Below are 22,537 nucleotides of genomic sequence, written 5' to 3'. Positions count from 1 at the left end.
GCTGCCGTCGCATCATCCAAGTGGATGCTGCACATTGGTGGTGGTTGAGGAGATTCACCCCTTCTATGTAAAGCGCTTTGAGTGCCGAGAAAAGCGCTATATAAATGTAATGAATTATTATTATTATTATTATTATACCCCTTAGCTGCTCCGCCATCAAGGGTGGTGAGGAGGGAGGACCCACTAGGATGGCTTCTGGCGCTATATGGCGCAGTCCACGTCCTAGTGAGCTCCTCATGCACCTCCAGGAAGAATGGCACCGAGAAACCAATCGTCCAACCGGGAGGGTTCGGGACGTAGTGGAGGGTTCCACACAAGCATAGCCACCCATTTTGGATCAGACTCGGGCAACGTTACGCTCCCCGAAGGGGGTAACGCAGCCAAAATCTGAAGCTCCCCCTCCGATGCTGCGACTGACATCTGTTCATCAGCTGGAGCCCCAAAGGAAACGACAAAGGAACGAGCGCTCCTTTGAAGGCTCCACCGGCTGCTGTGTTTAAGAGGCGTGAGGGGCCCACGAAGACTGGCTCGGCGGGGAAGCCCTCACGGTAATCTTCAGGTCAACCTGACTACACGCCGAAGTAGCTCTATTCTGGGGACCAGAATAGACACTAGAACGGTGCATAGGCGAGGGGACTGCACCTCCCTTGAGGTAAGCGAGTCTTGATCTTAACGCAACCATAGGCATGTTCCCGCAATGAGAACATGAACTATTCACAAAAGCAGCCTCAGCGTGCTGAATGCCTAAACATGAGAGGCAGCTATTGTGGCCGTCTGCTGGCGCAGGGAACGACTGCATCCAGAAACGTACAGACGGATTGACATCCTGAAAAGGACGCAGTGTCATGTCTGTGATGCTCTTTTAGTAGAAAATAAGAAAGAAAAAAAGAAAAACTCTTTCAGTGCTGAGGCACCCAGGGATAGACGCCCACCGAAACCGACATTCGCGCTGATCGCGCCGTCGCACCAACTCTGGAACAGAGTTCTTCTTGATTTCCAACCTTGCAGAGTCTCTATTGCAGCACTCGTGAAGTCAAGTGAAACCACTCGGCTCCTCAGCGAGAAACAAAGGTACGTGCGCCTGCTTCCGTGTTTATACCCGCGCTGTGGGGCAGGGTGCGGGGCACGTGACGCGATTCACGCACGCCAACATTCATTGGCTCATTCTGTAGACACTCGAAGATAATAGGGCTCCTGGAAGTGATCCCAATTACGTTGTCACGTCAACGTAACGTTGAACGTGAGCGACTGATAGGGAACTGCAAACAGCTTATTCTGAGACACTGCTTATGATTTTTGGGGATTAAAAAAAGGAGTGGGTGGATTTTTACCATTATAGGGACAAGGATGGTTGTGTACACACACTGCTGACACACATTTATGTTCAAACACCATGTAAAAGTGAATTTTGTGTGTGTGTAGTCAGGTTTTCTCTGTGTTATGGGGACAAAATGTCACCACAAAGATAGTAATACCAGAAATGTTGATACATTTTTTGTCCCCACTGATGAGGGTCACGCTGCCATGGCAACGGTCCGGGACGTCCCATGATGTGTGTGTGTGTGTGTGTGTGTGTGTGTTTCAGACCGTATCAATGTGGACACTGTTCTCAATTAAGGAAAAGAGCTTATAAATTATTCCAAGTGATGTTTTTTTGAAAATGTAAAAATGCAGAACGTTTTCTGTGAGGGTTTTGTTTAGTAGTATTTTTAGGGTTAGGGGATATAATACAGTTTGTACAGTAAAGAAATCATTATGTCTATGGAAAGTCCCCATAAAACATGGAAACCCTACATTTGGGTTGTGTGTGTGTGTGTGTGTGTGTGTGTGTGTGCGCACGCATGCGTGGGCTGGTAAACCCTACACTATGGGGACAAAATGTCCCCACAAAGATGGACATTTTTGGTCCCCGTGAGGAAAACAGCTTATAAATCATACAAAAAAGTGATATTTTTTGAAAATTTAAAAATGCTTACATTTGTCTGTGATGGGTAGGTTTAGCGGTAGGGAATAGAATATACAGTTTGTACAGTATAAAAATCATTATGTCTATGATAAGTCCCCATTAAACATGAAAACACAGCATGTGTGTGTGTGTGTGTCACAATACCACGGGCAAAAGTGCTGCAATGGTTTAGTGAATTTGTCCTTTAGCTGTTTTTGTACAATTACTAAATGGAGAAAAGGAAAGGTACTGCACAGTGAAACAAAGTTTAGTAGAATTAATTTCTCCTATCTGGAGCTTCAGGCACACTGAACCTTGAGAGTGTGTCTAAAATAATTCTCTGGGAGATTAATGAAGTCCACATCTAAATGCCAATGGAGGGTAATAATTAGAAACTTCAGCATGACAATTATACATTCTAATTCTAATAGAACGCCAAATCGTCATATTTCTCCACCGGCAACGAGGAAATGAGCAGAAGTCTTATTGGAGAGCTTTTAAATACCTTCTGATCACGGTTTGAATTATTGCCTTTAATTTTAACTTCTCAGTTATAATGAACTAAAAACTAATTTGGTGAAGGCACTTTCAAGAAAAATCACAACACCAAAATTTCAGTATTTGATAATACTAGTGAAATTCAACACTAACATGATGTTATATTCGCTTTAACATAAATATTATCAAAATAGATTTTAAATGTTAACTATTAATATAAATATTAAGAAAATTAATTTATTGCATGCAGCTTTCAAGTGTTTATCAATTAAATAAACATTCCTTTATCAGGTTTATAAAAGTAATAAAATAAAGAACAAAGACCATTAATATAAAAGCACAGTTAAAAAATCTAATGCTAAACAAATTATATTATATTATATTATAAAAATAAACTCTAAATATCAATACAAGTCAATACAACTAATACTGTTAAAAGACTGGTATCTTACTAAAAGTACGTTTAACACCCCTTGAACTAATATCATCTGTATAAAGTGTGATCATGAACATGGAAATGGTTCACGAATGTGGAAATGATTAATGTTTTACGTCAGTCTTCCATCATGAGAATAATCTAGAACATACTGTGTCTCCCTGCAGGCGACTCTGTGCACTCCATGATTGCGATGCAGCCTGGCTCTCGGGCCCTCAGGCACAGGTGGGGCTCAGTGAGGGGCCAAAGCCGAGGACTGGCTGGAAGGGACGTGCCTGTGGCCAAAGATCCCAGAATTAGGTAAGAGTCCCCTGAAGTGACCAACTGCCACCAGACGTACATGGCTTGTGTGTTCCCTTACTACCTCACGCTCAAACTGCCATGCCAACCCATCTTCAAGTTTCTTGCGAGGACACCATATGTTGCCTTTGGACAAGTTAATGCAAATCACACATAACTTTGCTACATTTTCTTACAACTTACACGGAACTCATATATACATGCATATCTGTTATTTGCACAGAAATGACACTACATCTTGAATGCTATACAGACCACAGGAAGTCATATTACCCAGAACAGTAATTACATCTTGAGAGTTATTGCGGTTTTATGGATTGTGGGCGTTTGATGTGTACAGCGCCGCAGTTTCTCCATGGTGAAACATTTCAGGTCGCCATAGCAACCCAGAAGACCTCTTAACACCTGACGATTGCGCAGAATGTTGACATTGATCACAGTTTTGTCAATCTCTGGAAATGCACAAATAGGGTTTGGACTGAAGACTCAAGACATGAGGAAATCCTTCTTTATTATTCAGTATGCTATTTTAAAAGCAAATTAGTTTTTGTGTGAACCTCAAAAATACAGAACATGGCAGGATCACATGACTTTGAACAGGGGATCACATGACAGACATGAAACATGACAAAGACGAGACCAAATCGTGACACAATATACATGTCTTTACTGTCACTTTTGATGAATTTAATGCATCCTTGCTGAATAAAAGTATAAATTTTTGTCAATTCTTTGTACTGACCCTAAACTTTTGAATGGTAATGTATGTATTTGTATTTAACCGAAGAATCTATAAATCTGCCATAAATCTCATACTTTTAGAAAAGGAGAGATCATGAAATCAGTCTAATGACACACTCTTTAAGATAATTTAATGACCAAATAAAAAGAACATTAAAATCATGTTGGTTTTTTATTTATATATTAATTGTCAGCAAAATCATAGTACAAATATTGTGAATATTCAATAAATTGCCTTGTACTACTTTTTACTGTGTCTATAATAATAATAATAAATTCTCCCAACTTTAGATTATTAGGCTTCGTTTATCTCTTCTTTGACAAGTTCATGCATACACAATGATTTCAGAGAAGGTCTTAACCCGATTGTTGAGTGTCCTGTATAGGACCGGCTCAAAGTCACGTCCCTCATCTCGTTAGAGCATTAATCATGCATCGAGATGAAAACTGGCGAGAGCTCAAGTGTGAACCGCCTCTGTTTGCATGTTTCTATCTGCCTATAGAGAAAATCTCTGTATGAGTCACTGAAATGACATAAATTACCATTGCAAATACAAGAGCTTAAAAATCACAATAATGGGTAACGTTAAGCACTCCAGAAGCAAAGAACAGATACATTCATAAACTGTTTTCATAACAGTGGATATGAACAGCCCAAGAAAGAGAAACCTGCTCAGTGTGCCTACACAGATAATTGAATTGTCTATTAGGGAAATGGTTGGGAGTAATGACACATCATTACAGACATTAGTGTTTCTGATCTTCCAGGCTTTGCAAGAATTCAAGTTTTGTGTTCAGACAGAAATAGAAAGAAAGAGAAATAGAGAGGATGGGTAAAGTGTTATTCTTCCGCTTTGTTTGTGGTCTGGCTAAAGTCAGACTGCTGTGGTTCTGACAGAATCAGATTACAACCATGCTAATTAAAGTCAGTACAGGCTAAATTAGCCGAGCTGGGCTTGAGTGGCCACAGAACTGACCGTTCCCCTGTGCACTGGATAACCTCACAACGCTATTGCTAATATAGGACAAATTAAGAGGTTGTGAAAGTCTATCCTAAATTACCCATGCTGCATTAGGTCCCTGCACAATGTGGTGTGTGCATGACCTAATGGCCTACTAGGAATGATATCATCCATTTGGGTGACATCATTATAGTTTGAGATTGCTCTCAGTTAGGCTGATCAGATGTCCCGATAATTCCTAAAATGAAGAAAATTGTGGGGGAATAAATAAATATGTATTTTATTGTATTTTATTTTATTTTATTTTATTTTCACTGTAAAAAATGATTTTTTGAAGTTGTAAATAAAACAAAGATTACTGGAGTATGTTTTACAAAAAAATACTGGTTTAAATTTTCTACTTCAAAATTTCAAATTTAACTCAATGTATTACTTGCCTTTTCTTTGTAATTATTTGTGAAATTTAGCAAATTCAAGGTAAATCCTATTTTTAATTAATTATTTTTAAAACCATAATTATTTATAATAATTATATTTTAAGTGATTATACTTATTTTAAATGATTATATTTTGTTTACAATCATATAGCTGATGAGGAAAGGCGGGTAGATATGCACTCTTATGGATGTTTGACGTAACTGAGATGAGAAAGACATGGCCAGTTGGCATGTCACAAAGCCTTTTATTGTGTATCTGGTCATTTTGTTCAAATAAGGGCAGCAGTTGTCCAGAAGTTTAGTGTGTCATTTGGAAGAGGGCCTCAATCAATAACTAATGAGACAGAGGTGGAGTCTTCCTGTCTCTTGTTCAATGTGACACAGATCAGACAAGCATTGAATTAGTGGAGTGACACACAAAAAGCATCTAACAATAACACAAGGTTCATCAGTGCACCATTTCAGCCTTGACCTTGGAAAAACGGAAAAAACAACTTAGCATTTGAAGCTGTCATTATAACCTTTTGTCCTGCCTCTGGTGCTTTCAATATGTGTGTGTTGGCTTTAATTTGTTTTCCATTGACTTTTTTCGAACTCTTTCTAAATCTTCAAACTGCGCCTGTAACCAACGGTACCGATCGTGTCATTTGCATGCTCCTGTGAGATTCTGCCGAATGCCCCCACATTCGTGACAATAAGGGTATTTGTTTTTCACTCTTGCTGTCTCCATGTGAGGTATCCATGGTGACAGTCTTTGGCCTCTGCATTAGGCGGTCGGAATAAAGATGTATCATCAGTATCATCGGTTTAATAGTCTCCTGAGACTAGACTGATAAAGTTCCTCTGTGCGTGCTGCTGGAACACTACAAAAGAGATTTACTGCATATTACTTGCCTTTATTATCTTTTCCTTATCCCTATAGTGGACACATTGGTCATTTTTATGCTGTAATTACATTACATTAATTTATATTACATTTAAATGAATCATTTAGCTGACACTTTTATCTGAAGCGACTTAGAATTGAGGAAAACACAAGCAATGCATCAATATCGTAAACAATATTAGCAGTATCACAATATTGCTCTGAATTTTAAGAGCAAACCAGAGCAGTAGTTTAAGCAAAATTAACGTTTTGTAAACATTTTCCCTCATGAATTTCCATACCATATGACTTTTCTTTTTGGCTACACTTTATTTTGATAGTCCACTGTAGACATACACTTGAGGCCCGTTCACACCAAGATTGATGATAACCATATTAGCGTCCAGACCAGCAGACAATATCGTTCTGTTTATAAGCACGCAATTGTCTGTCACTTTAAGTAATCTGGCTCGTTACAGCAGGATGGATTCTGATTGGCTGTCAATGTTTTTATCTTTCATCAGCTGGATAAAATCGTTCTACAAGAGATTCTGACAATTTCGTTTTTAAACCTATCTTGCACCCAGCGCAATTGACTTTGTACACCGACGCATGTATCATTCCTATTTTGCACCCGCGCACAGCGGACTTTTCCCTCCGCAGACGCATGCTGGTAAACTAGGGAATGAACTTGCACTCCCAGGGGGTGGTGCAACGAAAAGAGGAGGCGTGTTCCAGCGCAAACGTTCCCTGGTGCTATTTTGCAGGTTTAGAAAACAATTCCGCCACTGACCAGGAAAAACCTGGTCTAAAGTCAGTGGCGCATTGCGCATGTTATTCATATGCTATTTTAAGGGCGCATGCTTGGCCATAATCAATGTAGCGTGTGCCCAACACGCATACACTTTGATTCTCTCATCTACACAGAAGCAGCAGTTTTCATTTTTGCAAATCATACATTATTACAAGGAAAAATATTAACACACGAGGGAAATCATTGTTGTGTCCATGAAGATGTGAAAAAATAGGCATAAATCTAGCTTACACATTTACCCAAATTATTATACGCCTGTTTCACCGAAGCTAATTTGGGTGTGTTTCTCCCATCCTCAATGTCACTTCTCTGTGTTTTACGGCCCTGGCGAGAACGTCGGTCTCCTCAGCTGTGAACCGCTCCTGGCGCGCGCCTGGCAAATCCGCCGTTATAATATAAATCCGCCATGGAACAAGCGTGCCTGCTCAGGGAATGTGAGATGTCGCTCTGATTGGTTTATTTCACGTTACGCCCAAACCACACCTATGAATAATGAAGCTCCTTCAGACCAACCCATTTTAGATTTGCGTCGGGCGCAAGAGTCATTTATCCCACCGGTATAATAGCAACAGCGCCCAAGACCCGCCCACAAAGTTACTTGCGTTTCGTGCTTGATACTTGCGTTTCAGATTGTTAAAATAGGGCCCTATATCTTTAATGTTATCTTTATAGTCATCGTTCTGGTTGTGAACAGGCCTTTAGACTTAATTATAAGAAACTTTGCAACTACATGCCAACTAACTCTCATTAGTATATTAGTTGCCTGTATAGACTGTTGGGTTAGGGTTCGGGTTAGTAGTCGCAAAGTTACTTATAGTCAGTAGAATATCTGTTGGGGGAGTATCAAAATAAAGTGTCAGCAGATATTAAGCAGACTACTACTAATACTCTAATGAGAGTTAGTTGACGTGTAGTTGCAAAGTTACTTATAGTCAGTGGAATGTCTAAAGTGGACCATCGAAATAAAGTAAATGAAAATAAAATAAATGAGATGTTATAGGCAGAGAATCTGAGCTATACTTTTTAAGCTCTAAAAAGGCACCATAAAAATATTATAAAAGTTCAGAAGTTCTTCTCAAGTCATTTGAGCTTTTTTTGGCCTTTTAAACCTTTTAACAGAAATAATCAAATGCATCTCCTTTAGTCTTTCTTTCACAAAAGGTACAAATAATGCTGTTGGAATGACATTGGGGTGAGTAAATGATGTCAAATGTTTTGTATGAACTATCACTTTAAATGCTACATACAGTACATGTAGGTGTGATCATGTATAGCTGAATATACAATCATCCTGTCTATGGTTTGATGTTACATTGATTGACATCTTTATAACCAATTGACATCTTTATAGAGGATCAGTTCAGTTAAATGTATGCTATATTCATTAATTGTTCCCTTCTGGTTTTCTTACTATGGCTTGTGTATTGATTGAAATGAAGTGACCTTTCTAGACATGATGTTAAACGTAATTAATACTGAATGTTTTGTAATGCTCTACTACAGAGTAGGAAAGAGGGCTCACACAGCACACATGATGGATCCATAATTATCCCCTGATCTTTACAGAGCTGGGGACAAACCTTTCCTAATGTAAACCATAATTGGGAAATGGCTTTAAAGATTGATAAGGCATGAACCTAAATATTTATTAACTGAGCAGTTAGGAAGGTCATAGTAATGGAATGATTTAACCTTTACTAAGCTCCGCCCCTTTGATTTCTGTTGCTAACTAGCTTTGGAGAACACCCCATAGGAATGAACTGGAGATTTTCAGAAGTGTTATTTTAGTATTATTTATGGATTTTTGGAGTATTTTTTTTTTTAAGTGATAGTTTACCCTAAAATGAAAACTAAGTCATTATTTACACACCCTGGTGTTGTTCCAATGCAGAATGCAATTCTTTTATAATTTTTTTGGACCAAAAAAATTGAAATTTAAAGGTATGTATGTTTTGACTGCACTAAAGCACAAAAATGCCATAATGTGTTTTCAGAGATTTAGGAAACATGCTAAGTTCACATACTTGTTTCTCTGAAAAACAATGTTACAACCAATTATTCTACTTTGAAATGTGCGTTTCGTGTCAAAATGTCTGTTTTTGCTTTGGTTTGTGTGATCCTGCCCGTTGCCAATTTACCCAATAGTATTTCGACACCCCCGGTTGCCAGTTGGTGTAAAACACAGCGTATTGCAGTCATGGAAGCCTGCAAACAAACTAGGTCACAGATCGCAGATTCTACCCGACCTAAAAAGCCTAAAAATCTAAAAAGCTACAGAGGCATATTAAACACGGGTAAATCAACTCATCAACTTACAATAGAAGGCTTGTCACCTTCCATCGTCAATTGCGCGCACTCCTGTTGCGTGCCCTCAATCTGGCAACCCGAGCTAGAGTCGAGTCAGAGGAGGAGAGGGCGGGAGAAACAATTTGGACTGCATTACCCATTTCAATGACTAGCTGTCAATATAACATACTGCACCTTTAAAAAATAATGTCCTGCTCACAATAATCCATATAATGACACTAAATAGCAACCAGCATCAAGCTTTTAAAAAAAGATGCAAAAGTGTAACAGAATGAACCCATGCAACACAATTCCAAGTGTTGGGTATATGATAGTGTTTGGTGAAAAATAAACTGAAATTTTATGACTTTAACAAAAATCCTGACCTTGGCCCATGTTGCATGAGATTATTCTGTAAAACGTTTGTGTTTTTAAAAAAAAGCTTGATACCGGTCACTATTCACTGCCATCATATGGAAACGGGACATTTTTTATGTTCCTTTTGTGGTCCGAAAAAGAAAGAACGGCATATGGTATTAAAACAACACCGTGGTGAGTAAATGATGACTTAAAGGAACCGTATGTAAGAAATGTATTTCAATTAATCATAAAATGGCCCTGATATGTCACTAGACATTAAGAAATCATGTTCATTTCAAATACTTATATCACTGACAACAGTAGTCCGGCCAGGATATTGTCATTTAAAAGTGAAGTTGCAGCCCTCAACTGATGTTGATGTTGTCATCTTGTGTTTTGGCCTAATGCTCCACCCTCCACCTTTCTACTAATCTCGAAGTCAGTAGTATCAGAGACAATTTATATAAGAGACATGCCACTTCCTCAATCCTCAATACAACTATATAAGGAAAACCCGTAACGGCAAAGATGGCGGTTGTATGCACATGTCCCGCCCCTCCCGCTGGAAAGCCAATCATCTGCTTTTAAAAGTCAAGCCGGGAAACATTTAAGCCTATCGTCTGGTTCCACTGACGCATGCGCACAGTTGAGGTTTTGCGACAGCGGAGAGAGAGAGAGCCCCGGTCGCGCGCGCGCACTCTCTCTCTCTCTTCGGAGCCAGACGAAAGTGTAAATAAGACTTCACCGTCTCCAAATTAAGCGCTGTCTTGCTCTCTCTCCCGCACGCATATTAATCAAAATAAAACGACATTATGGTAAAAGGTCGGAAGACCAAAGTTTCATGTGGAGCATTCTGAGATTTTTTTTTTCCTGAATTACCGCTGGGTGTGAATTGTGCTAAAATACGTTGCCTTATCTTCTCTGAAATGCGTTCTGCACATTCAGCTGACATAAAATTACTCTCTAAATAAACGAAAAAACCTATCCAGTGATGTAATGTTTTCTGTGTTGACACTAACATTGTGGGATGTCCATGTCCTAACTGCTGGGATAATCACACAACCGTATGACACGTCCAATTCGCGAACTAATGACTCCTTTGAACCGATTCATGTTAATGAATAGTTAAAACAACTGATCTATACAATACATTGTTATTACTGATAAAGTGCAAACCTGCTTATATTTAAATAATGGAGAACATTGACATTGATTATTGCACAACACCGGCATTCTGGATAGAGACGTAAATGAAGTTGGTGTCGTGAACCCTTGCGCATGCGTAGTAAAGTATAACATGTGGGGAAAAAGGCGTTTTAAACCTTATTTTGGGGGCAAAGTCATCAAACTTTTTCTGCGATTTTTATCATATTTTACTGCTGTTTCTATACATGCAGTTTTTATGTCCCGGTGACCAGTGAAAGTGCAGTTCTGACTCTCTGCCCATTCATTTAGATAGGAGCCTGGTCTTGTTAGTCCGAAATAGCTGCCCGGAGGCGTTGCCAAGATGGCGGCCGAGTGGCACGACTTGCCTAAAAGGACTTTGGTAGTGTTTCGGCATCCGGATTGCCAGCTCTGCTCTAGTTACCACAGCTGCAGCTACAAACGTGTCGGATAAAAAATGTCTAACGTTACGAAACCTAAAAGACCTCGTTATGAATCCGAAATACGTCGTGACAAAGTCCGAAAAAAAACGTACTGTGTAGGACTCGTCACTTGCCATTGGAAGCTTCTTGTAGCAGCCTACGTTCCTGCTGGATCCTGCAGCCTAACTGGCAACCTCGAGTCAGGGGGGAGGGGGAGGGGATACACCGCTCTACAGTAATTTGAAAGTGATTGCAGTACCAGTTTTGGCCACAATCTTACATACGGTTCCTTTAATTTTCATTTTAGGTTGAACTAACCCTTTAAGGTTTTAAATTGGCTTTTATTTTTTATATTTTCAGTTGTCATTTTAACTAATTTTATGTGCCTTTGTAATTTTGTATTAGTTTTGTTTCCTATTTTTTTTCTATGTTCTGTTTGTATTCTCCACATAATAATATTCAGTATTATTACTGATTGGACTACACTGACACTATTGGATGAGAAGAAAACTTGAACTGAATTAAGCTGGATGATGACATCACTGTTTTCTGCAGAGCTGCTCTATAGCTAATTTGATTTTGTTCCATAAATGACGAATTTTGCAACATCGACACTGTTATTGAACTGAATCAACTCAACAACTCAACAATTCAACTGACTCAAAGTGAATAACGCCACTATTGTCTTTTTTTGTCAGTTTATTGTAGAACTGCTTAGCTGAATCGAACAAATTTCACAACTAATGGACTTTACATTGAACTGAACTGAATCAACACTGAATTGAAGGTTTTTTAGGTTTTATTTCAGTTCAGCTTGAATTCAATTAACGGAAATGATTTTGATTAGTTTTAGTAACCAATAACAAACACTGATTTTCAGTAAAATGTGCCATAAAATTTAATTGAAACCGCAGAGACAAATCAGAAACCATTTCCCGAAGATGGTCAGTAGTGTTTTTAAGGCAGTGCTTTGCGAAGGGTCATTTGTTAGATCTAAGTATCATCATTTAGATGTTTTCTGGGATGTTTAAAGCATCAGTGGCACAGTGGGTAATATAAAAAGCCATCGTGCTCACATGGATGTGGTTTTAATCTGTCAGATTCAAGCCCACTTTGCTGTCATCTTTAGTAAATATCAATCAATAATTCTGAATAATATTTGCAGTGCAGGGAAAGTGTCTCAATGCTCACATCTTTCAAAGACTACATTCATGCCACATTTTCTTTGTCACATGTATAAGAACTCTTCACATCCAAAGAAATCCAGGACATTTATTAGTTTTAAGCTGTCATAAGTCAGTAAAAGCCAAGCTTGTGAGGAGTTATCCGAATTAAACACGAGCCGCCCATGTATTTAAAGTGTCAAATGTATTATACATCATATGTCGTGCTGTCCGTGGGGATAAACATTGTCTAAGCTTTTGGCTCTTAAAACTCCATTTAATTAAGAGGCACAACCAAAAGGAAACACCCACTCTCACATTATAACAATTACCTGCTTGATGATGATTGTTCTCTGACGTCAAAGCATGTTCGTCCATGAACTGAGAGCCGTCAAGATTAAAAAACAAATGTTTGTAAATGACAAATCGGGGTCATTGGGTGAATCTCAATTTACAACATGCTCAGAGTCAGGTCTCATTTCACCACAAAATGAAATGAAATGTTGTATGAGTCACTGAAGCCTACTGTGTTGTTATTTTAATGACAAATTAAGCACAATATGCCCTTAAATTATTATTACCGTAATGCGTCTACATATTTACTTTTGAGTTTTTGTTTAGTTATATTATTCTCAATGGTGAATCTCATTTTAATCACCTTATTGTAATACAATGATTGGCATAAATAAAGTATCAAGGCATAAAGTATAAAAAATGCTGATGTGATCTATAACTTTAGTACTTTATTTATATTATGTGTGTGTGTGTGTGTGTGTGTGTGTGTGTGTGTGTGTGTGTGTGTGTGTGTGTGTGTGTGTGTAGATCCTAAAAATAGGCTCCATATTCTCTACACAGAATATAATTTCTTTTTATATGGATATGAATATGAGCCAGACAGGTTTTATGAGATTCACCCCATTATTCTCTTATCAGAGGCTGAAGCCCGTCATTGTAAAAAAGTGAAGGTATAACGTTTCATATTTTAACGCTGCAGCTATTAACACACGTGACTGATGGCTGTTTACATCCATGGACAGATGACCCGTATCCAGCCCCGTATCAGATGTGAGGTTCTGCCAAGCCCTGAATGAAAGAGTGATGAACTCTGAAACACTAGAGTTCATCAACAGAACAGTGGCTATGTTCCAAAATAGTGATGAAATAGTGATTTCACTTCATAGGCAGCATTTTGCTTGATCAATAATGGTAGCATGATCATGCTGCCTCCTAAGATACCTTTTCAGCATCACATATATATTTTGCAGAAAAGAATCCCACAATGCATTGCTACCAGCTCGGCAAAAACAATAAAATAAAAAATATCAGATGAAACTAGAAAAATTATGATTAGAAATATAATTAATTCAATACAGTGTTATTGTATTACTATTTATAAACTATTATAGTATTTAATAATATTTTTAAAATATTAAAACAATAATTTTTCCTTTTTTATATGCATTATTTTTATAAAGTTATTTATAGTGATTTTAGTATTTAAACTTATTTTATTTAAGTTAGTTTCCAAGCTAACATTTCTATTTCATTAAGTTTTTTTTAAGTTGAAGTTTTTCTAAGTTTTAATCTAATATTCACATTTTATTTTATTTTATTTCAGCTTTTCAGTTAACCAAATACATTTTTAATAGTTTTAGTTTTAATATTGATTCAATACAAAAAAGACAATTTTACATAATGCATTGCTATAAGATCAGTGATAAAAACATCAAAGATGGCGGCTAAAGCGGGAAAAAAATATGAATATAGAAAAATATTCAATACAAATAGAGACTGTTTTACCTCTTATTTTTGTATGACTATAGACTTTATGCGCCGGGGAAACAAGCGCACAGCAATCTTTAGAATTTTGTCTTTGAACTTCCGTTTTTGCAATAGCTCTGTATATTTATAGCTGGTGAAGTGGTTCTCTTACGAGAGGTTCTCTCGTACTTGCGTAAGATATCTTACGCTAGGGGAAAACCTCTTTTCCTCGAGATATTGAAGCCAAAAATTATCCTTAATTTTGCAATAATGTAAAACGCATTGCAGCAGCATGCAGACATGGGCGAGACAGCTCGCGCGCCCATAGGCTGCTCTGCGGCAACTGCACCAGCCTATCGATAGAGGCCCCTCATGACGTCAGAACCAATGAGGGTGCTTCGCGCCCAATACGTCATGTCCCGCCGAAAGCGAGTGGGGCTAGGGCTATAAATACGGCCCCGAAAGGCTGGTTTGGTCAGTTTTTTATCTCTTCAGCGAGCTACGCATCGCCGGATCCTGAGAGGAAGCTGCGCCGTCTGACTCAAGCACCCAGCGGGATTTATCTGCATCTGAAGCTGCCGGTCGACAACTCGCCGCCTTCAGTCGCCGTTCCTGCTGACGCTTTCCGGCGTACATATCCTTTTCTCTGTTACTGTGTTTTGTGTATGTGTGTGTGTGTGTGTGTTCGCCGCCGCGACACACACTCTCATTGCACTAAAAGAGCCGGGCGTCTTTTTCAAGACGCCCCTTTCCCCCCCCCAACCCGCAAAGCTCGCCGGTGTGCCCGCTTGCCTTGCCTGCTTGGAGGATGATACCTGCTCTCCCTCTGTTCGAGCCGCGCAAACCGCGCCGTTCACAGGGGATGTCAGGAGCGGACGGTCACGGGGCTAGCTTTCTCTCTCCCTCTGTTCGAGCCGCGCAAAATGCGCCGTTCACAGGGGAGGCTGGAAGCGGACGGTCGGGGTTCGTTTTTCTTTACGTACAAGAAAGCTACCCTACCTCTGCGCCCCATTCACGCGTCAATCACCAGCGAAAGGAGAAAATAGTGCCAAGGCTGGACTGACCTGAATTTTTTCTCACACATTTCTCAGTTCCCTGACCAGGCGACTGGAAATATAAATACTGCAGCGCCGGCAAGCAAACGCCGAAGAAAACATGTTGACGCTCTTATATGCTCGTGCATCTGAAAGCCTTTGTGTTCCCCCCTGTGGCTCAGTGGCGGAATCTTTGGTTTTTCACACGAGAGACCGGGGTTCGAATCTCGGTCTAACGGCAGATTAATTATGCCTCCAATGCTTCGCTCTGTCAGTTCCCTGAAAGGCGACTGCAGATGTGCATTTTGCAGCCAACGAGCGCGTTGTACAACCCGCTCGCCTGCACCCAAACACCGTTTCTATGGTTCCCGTGCGTCACTGGCGAAAGGAGAAAAAAAGCGTTAATGTCCCGCTGCGGCCGGGCCGAATTCTATTTCTCATACATTTCTCATTCCCCTCTGAAGTTCAGGCGACTGGAAATGTCATACTGCAGTGAGCGAGTCTGTTGTAATGCACGCACGCCTGCAGACAAACGCCAGCATGTTGACGCTCTCTGTTTCTATGGCAACTTCTCGCTCGTTCAGTTCCAGTAAATGCGACTGTTCCAGTGTATTCTGCAGTAAACAAGTCGGCGACACAGCCCGCTTGCCTGCTCACAAACGCCACTTTACGGCTACCCAGATAAATCCCATAGAGTGTATTTCCTGGTGTTCCGGCCACGGCCGATGGTGTTATGAGTGTAAACGAAATGCCCACTGCCCAGTGCTCATTCCTACACAGAAACACAGCCCGTCGCACAGGGCTCGCGCACATGAAATCGACCCAGATCGATTGCGCATTAAATGTGGTAAATGTGCCCACTGCCCAGTGCCCACAAACACTACGTTCTGCATGTCTCAAGGTTTCTGCAAAACGAAACCAACATGCATTCGCTCTGCTCAGGCAGACAATGCTCTCAGTGTTGTAAATGTGCCCGCTATCCCACGCCCACATTCACACATAGACATGACAGGTCTTACGGGACTCGCCCAGCCCTCCCCCTCTCGGTTGACCACCGCAGAGGAGTCGAGCGCGGGCATTCTGCCCGCTGTTATCAGCGCGCCCCCTGCCTCAAATGTCATAAGCGCGACGCTTATGTTGCAGCACACTGAAGCCCCTCTGTCGCTGAGCGACCAGAGCGCGCTTCGCATTCAACCCCTAGCCATTCGTGCAAACGCATGGGCAAGGCTACCCGGGGTTTCGAAGTGGGTGCTAGACATTATAGAAAGAGGCTATTCGCTACAGTTCGGTCGACGCCCGCAACGCAGTGCGGCGCGAATCGATACTACGGTGAAAAAGGAAGTAGCACACCTACTTCGGGCCGAAATAGCGAAGTTACTGAGCAAAGGGGCTATAGAACCCCTATCACAAGCTCAGAGCGAAGGGGGCATGTACAGCAGATATTTTCTGGTACCCAAAAAAGACGGGGGTCTCAGACCCATTTTTAGATCTAAGACGACTAAACAAAGCACTTCTGAAACGACGGTTCAGAATGCTCACGACCAAGAAAAATCCTCTCGCAAATTTGCCAAGGGGACTGGTTCATGTCGATAGATCTGAAAGACGCTTATTTTCAAATACAAATAGCGTCACGTCACAGGCAAATTTTGAGATTCGCCTTCGAGGGCCAGGCATATCAGTACACAGTCCTGCCATTTGGCCTATCCCTGGCACCTCGCGTATTCACGATGTGCATGGATGCAGCGCTCGCACCCCTCAGGCTCCGAGGCATACGAGTGCTGAATTATTTGGACGATTGGCTGGTTCTAGCTCGATCACAGTCGGAGCTCATAGAACACAGGACCATATTACTCGATCACCTCGAGAATTTAGGTCTCACAGTCAATTGGGCAAAGAGTTCACTGTCTCCCAGTCAGAAAATATCTTTTCTGGGCACAGATCTGGACTCGCTGTCTATGACAGCACAGCTGTCGCCGCAGCGCAGACTAAGTATTCAGCGCATGACAGAGATTTTTCGCCACGGCGCTTATTTAGTCCCGCTCAAAAAGCTTCAAAGGATGCTGGGTCTCATGGCTTCAGCATCCTCAGTGCTTCAGCTGGGTCTGCTTCGCATGCGCCCGCTGCAGTATAGGTTGAAAGCGCGCGCCGCGCAGAGCTTGGACCTCCGGTCTCGCGTGCCTCAAGGTCGATCAGAAATGCGTCGCAGCTCTGAAACCTTGGACAGTGACCGACTGGTACCGGTCAGGTGTAAGCCTGGGGACTTCCTCGAGTGTGAAGATGGTGTCTACGGACGCCTCAACCTCGGGATGGGGAGCGCTGCTCGAGGGCAGACCGTTATTCGGCCAGTGGTCGGAACGGGAAAAGCTTCTGCATATAAACTGCCTGGAAATGATGGCAGTCGACAACGCGCTGAGGCGCTTTTGTCCTCAGATAAAAAGACACCACGTCTTGGTCCGTTCGGACAACATGTCAGTGGTGGCTTATATAAATCACCAGGAGGTATCAGATCCAGAATCCTTCACAGGCTGACGGAACGCCTCCTGGTCTGGGCTCAGCACAATCTGCGCTCGCTCAGTGCAGCGCATGTGCCCGGCCATCTGAATGTGGGACCAGACAGACTGTCCAGAAACAATCTGCCGACAGGAGAATGGTCTTTACATCCACAGACAGTCAAAATGCTATGGAGGACATTTGGCAGAGCGGAAATAGACCTATTTGCGTCTCAAGAGAACGCTCATTGTCAGGAATTCTTCTCCAAGAGCAGGGATGCGCTGGCCCCGCTGCCCGCTCTATGCGTTTCCCCCTGTCACGCTCCTACCCCAGGTGTTAGAGCGAATCAGGGAGAGCGGATGCCCAGTGCTACTCGTCGCCCCATTTTGGACAAACCAAGTCTGGTTTCCAGTCCTGATGCAGCTGACGAGTACCGCCCCGTGGCCGATACCGGTGAGGAGGGATCTCCTCTCGCAGGCGAACGGCTCGATCTGGCATCCTCGCCCGGAGCTTTGGTCCCTACATGTGTGGGCCATCAACGGGTACCTGTTAACCTCCCAGTGGGAGTGTTAAACACGATCACGCAGGCTAGAGCTCCATCTACGAGGCGGCTCTATTCCTCAAAATGGTCTGTGTTCACTAGCTGGTGTACAGCGAGTGGCACTTCACCCTCACGCTGTGGGGTGCCGGAGGTTCTCTCCTTTTTACAAGAGCTTCTGGATAAGGGCAGAACCCCATCCACGCTCAAAGTTTATATGGCGGCCATAGCAGCGTTCGCTGAACCACCGCTTGGCCAGTCATTAGGAAGGAACGATCTGGTCATTCGCTTCCTTAGAGGAGCTAAGAGGCTGAACCCTCCCAGACCACCCTCAGTTCCCGTTTTGGGACCTTTCCACGGTTCTGGAAGCCATAAAAGGTGCCCCATTCGAGCCAATACAGTCAATAGACCTGAAACTCTTGTCTTTCAAAACAGTGTTTCTTCTGGCTCTCGCTTCAGTGAAGCGCATAGGGGATTTGCAAGCGCTCTCAGTGAGCGCGACGTGTATGAAGTTTGGGCCGAATGACTCGAGAGTCATACTCAAACCAAAGCACGGATATGTTCCTAAATCCCTCAACACACCGTTTAGGGCACAGGTTATCCCCCTGTCGGCCCTGCCGGTATCTGAAGAGGAAGGGGACGCAGGCTTCCTTTGCCCGGTCAGGGCGTTAAGAGCCTATGTGTCTCGCTCATCTGTTTTCAGACAGACGGAGCAGCTCTTTGTTTTGTTCAGCGGACGTTCTAAGGGACTAGCTGCGTCAAAACAGAGTCTATCCAGATGGAAAGTTGATGCTATAGCGCTAGCTTACACATCCAAGGGCCTGCAATGCCCGATAGGTGTCAAAGCGCACTCCACAAGAGGCATGGCCTCGTCGTGGGCTTGGTCCAGTGGGATTGCCTTGCAAGATATCTGTATGGCGGCAGGCTGGGCCTCCCCGTCTACATTTATAAGGTTTTATAACCTTGAGGTTCCCGCTTTACAAGCTAGGTTGCTCTCGGTTTAAATTTTCAGTATTGCCCGCCCGATCCTATCGGCTCAGGATGCTGAAACCGCAAGAGCGTCGATCACTGATCATATGTATACTTCTGTGGGCAGTGCGTAAGTCCCCCATATTTATCAGTCCAGGCCGTGTTCGCCCTGGCTGTGTGGAACACTTGATATAATATGCTCTTATCAGAGCTCTATATTACAGGAATGATGCTATTCTAGCCCCTCTTCCCGGATTCTCTGTGAGTCCCTTGTGATTAGGCACTATATGAGCCCCGGGCACCTGCCCTTGGGACTTTAGTGTTATGTCTCAAGCACGCACGGCGTTTTACACTGTGTTCCCCTAGCGTAAGATATCTTACGCAAGTACGAGAGAACCTCTCGTAAGAGAACGTACTCGGTTACTAACGTAACCTCGGTTCTCTCTAGAAGAGGGAACGAGTACTTGCGTATTTTGCCGTGCATGCGTCACGTTCTGATTCGCTTCAGCGATGAAAAAACTGACCAAACCAGCCTCTCGGGGCCGTATTTATAGCCCTAGCCCCACTCGCTTTCGGCGGGACATGACGTATTGGGCGCGAAGCACCCTCATTGGTTGTGACGTCATGAGGGGCCTCTATCGATAGGCTGGTGCAGTTGCCGCAGAGCAGCCTATGGGCGCGCGAGCTGTCTCGCCCATGTCTGCATGCTGCTGCAATGCGTTTTACATTATTGCAAAATTAAGGATAATTTTTGGCTTCAATATCTCGAGGAAAAGAGGTTTTCCCCTAGCGTAAGATATCTTACGCAAGTACTCGTTCCCTCTTCTAGAGAGAACCGAGGTTACGTTAGTAACCGAGTACGATTTACTTATTGTAGAGTTACCGAAATTCTCAGGAGCATTGTAATGTTTGAAGCGGATGTCGAATGTCAGTAGACCGGGAAGATTTTAAAACGAGCGGTTCATTCATAAATCCGTAAGATCTTACCTCATGCTTTGGAAATACAAACCGGAAGACAGAACAAAACGAGCGCAGCGCTGAAAAGGGGCGGGGCTACATAAGCTCTATACCAGGGGTCTCCAACCTTTTTTCATTTGAGAGCTACTTTTTAAAAATGAAAGTGGACGAGAGCTACTCACGTAATACAATACTTAAATCTCTTAAATAATGTCTCATAACTCTCATAGTAACAACTATCCAAACTGTTTTAGACCTAAAATAGTTTTTGTAGGCCTGTATATGTCACCCTTAAATGTCAGAGAAAAGAACAGAATCAGAGATTTAAAAAAATTGTAGAAAATTGTACTTTGCATATTGTACTGTAAAAACTCATAATTATAGTTGATTTTATAGTGCATGATAACTAGAGATGAAATGTCATGAAAATTTAATTTCATGATTATAGTGAACAAAATGATCACGGTTATCACAGAATCCTGTAAAAAGACAAAAGTGCAGACAATGTTTTCTCTTTTATGCTTGTCTCTTTGATGATTGAGTGTAAACTCTTGTCTGTACAATACAAATTGTAAAAAAAAAAAAAGAAAAAAAAAAAAAGTACTAATACTACACAATGACATCAATTCACCAAGTTTTATGTCTAAAACCAGCAAATAACATATAAACTTAGCATCAATATGCACTTTTTGTTTACATAAACATTAAAATAATAACATTAAAAATGATAGCCAGATTTTAAAGGAGTGTCTTGCAACATGTTATCTACTAACATGTACAAGTTCAAATAAAGTTTTGACAAAAAAGTTTTTATAAAAAGATAAACCTCACATATTTCAGACTTTAAATCATTTTTATAAAAAGAATGAGTCAAAAAAGATAAATTACTGACATTTACAATGCACATTAGCTTATCTTTTATTATTAATAGTAAAATTCGGTCCGATTTTCCCGTGGCGTCTGTCGTTGCTATGCAACCATGCACTGCGCTCTCCACAACGACAAAGAAGTTTTAATAGCTAATGGATTTCCACCACCGAAAAACGCTTGCTGTTGCTCTGCTACAAGATTTATTTACGGAGAAGAAAAAAACACCCGTAGTGTTTGGGTGCACCCCCATCCTTCATGTTGACTCGCTGCGCCTGGAAAAAAATAGCGCGTCGCTTCAATTATTTGAAATAACCAACTTGAGCGCGCAAAAGACGCGATATGTGAACGGCCCTTGGCGAGCTACCTCCAATCAGGCCACGAGCTACTGGTAGCTCGCGATCGACGTGTTGGAGACCCCTGGTCTATAGCAATGTTAGCATAGCAACATGCTAACAGTAACTCTTTAAATAAATCAGTCAGGTCCTCCATGTGCTTTGCATATGAAGCAATGTTGGCATGACACAAATAATTTCTGCAGATGTAGAGCAATCCAAATCAATCACTTGCAAGGTTTCATTTTAGTTAGAATGCTGCCTTAAAAGGCAGTAGACAGCAAGGCGGCTCGATAGCAGTTATGTTTGGTTAATGGAGTTCTGTGCACCGTCTAACCATTGACACTTCTCTGAATTAACAAAGCGCAGCAGTACGACACGTCAGGAGGTCCTGGAAGTGTTTGTCACAACCAGAACCTCTTAGGTGATCATACTGTACAGGTCTAGATCGTGCCTGAGCAATCTTCACTTATTGTTCAGTAGCTGACGAGCACAAAAGCTTCCCTGATGTGCTTTGAATCAAACTGCACCTTCTTACTCTTGTCCTACTTGCTCTTTTCAGTCGATAATCACCATCATCATGACGACAATCATACGGGATAAGTGGACCTAGATAACCGAGCACAGTTTTTATTTGTAGTCTTTGTTGTAGCTCTTTTCTGTCTCGGTTTGTCTGTCTGTGTGTCTGTCTCTACGTGAGACCTTCAAGTCATTCTTTTACAGCCGTAATCATTCCCTCCAAAGCCATTTGTATGGCAGTGTGTTGCCATGGCAACGTATTTCACCATTTTAGTGCAGAAAGTGAATATGAATGTTTTATTTACACACACACGTCCCATTTTATGCATTTCTATATATCAGAACTGTTTTGTATGAAACAAATAGCTGAATCAACAATCCCGACTGTCAACCAACATGCTAATGTAAAATCTCATTAAACGGAAAAAATAAAAATAGAGTCGAGAGGCTGTTTTTCCACTTAATGCAATTTTAACAAAATGTGGTTATCTTATTACAGAAAAAGCCATGCATGTAGCAACCAATCAAAATCACTTTTACCTGAAACAAAGAAAGATTTAGAGTAATCAGAGCCCAGAAATAATCTGTCATTCTCAGAATGCACTAATTTCAAGCAATTCCTGTGATGAAATGAACTAATGATAAATTAGTTTTGTTCCTATGCTAATGCAGCA

General features: G+C 41.6%; 1 protein-coding gene across 2 annotated transcripts in view; it reads left to right on the top strand.

The window, feature by feature from the left end:
- Positions 1–22,537, top strand: part of pde1a (phosphodiesterase 1A, calmodulin-dependent) — a 105,190-nt gene that overhangs the window by 20,130 nt on the left and 62,523 nt on the right. For both annotated transcript variants that reach the window (XM_082176680.1, XM_082176679.1), the window contains exon 2: positions 3,047–3,179. In XM_082176680.1, the coding sequence (XP_082032806.1) occupies positions 3,047–3,179 (133 nt within the window). The remainder of the gene's footprint in view (positions 1–3,046; positions 3,180–22,537) is intronic.

Source organism: Leuciscus leuciscus, assembly GCF_965113295.1.
Source record: "Leuciscus leuciscus genome assembly, chromosome: 7".
NCBI classification, from domain to species: Eukaryota; Metazoa; Chordata; class Actinopteri; order Cypriniformes; family Leuciscidae; genus Leuciscus; species Leuciscus leuciscus.
The sequence above is the reverse complement of the archived record's forward strand: the minus strand, read 5'-3'. Positions and strand labels throughout refer to the sequence as shown.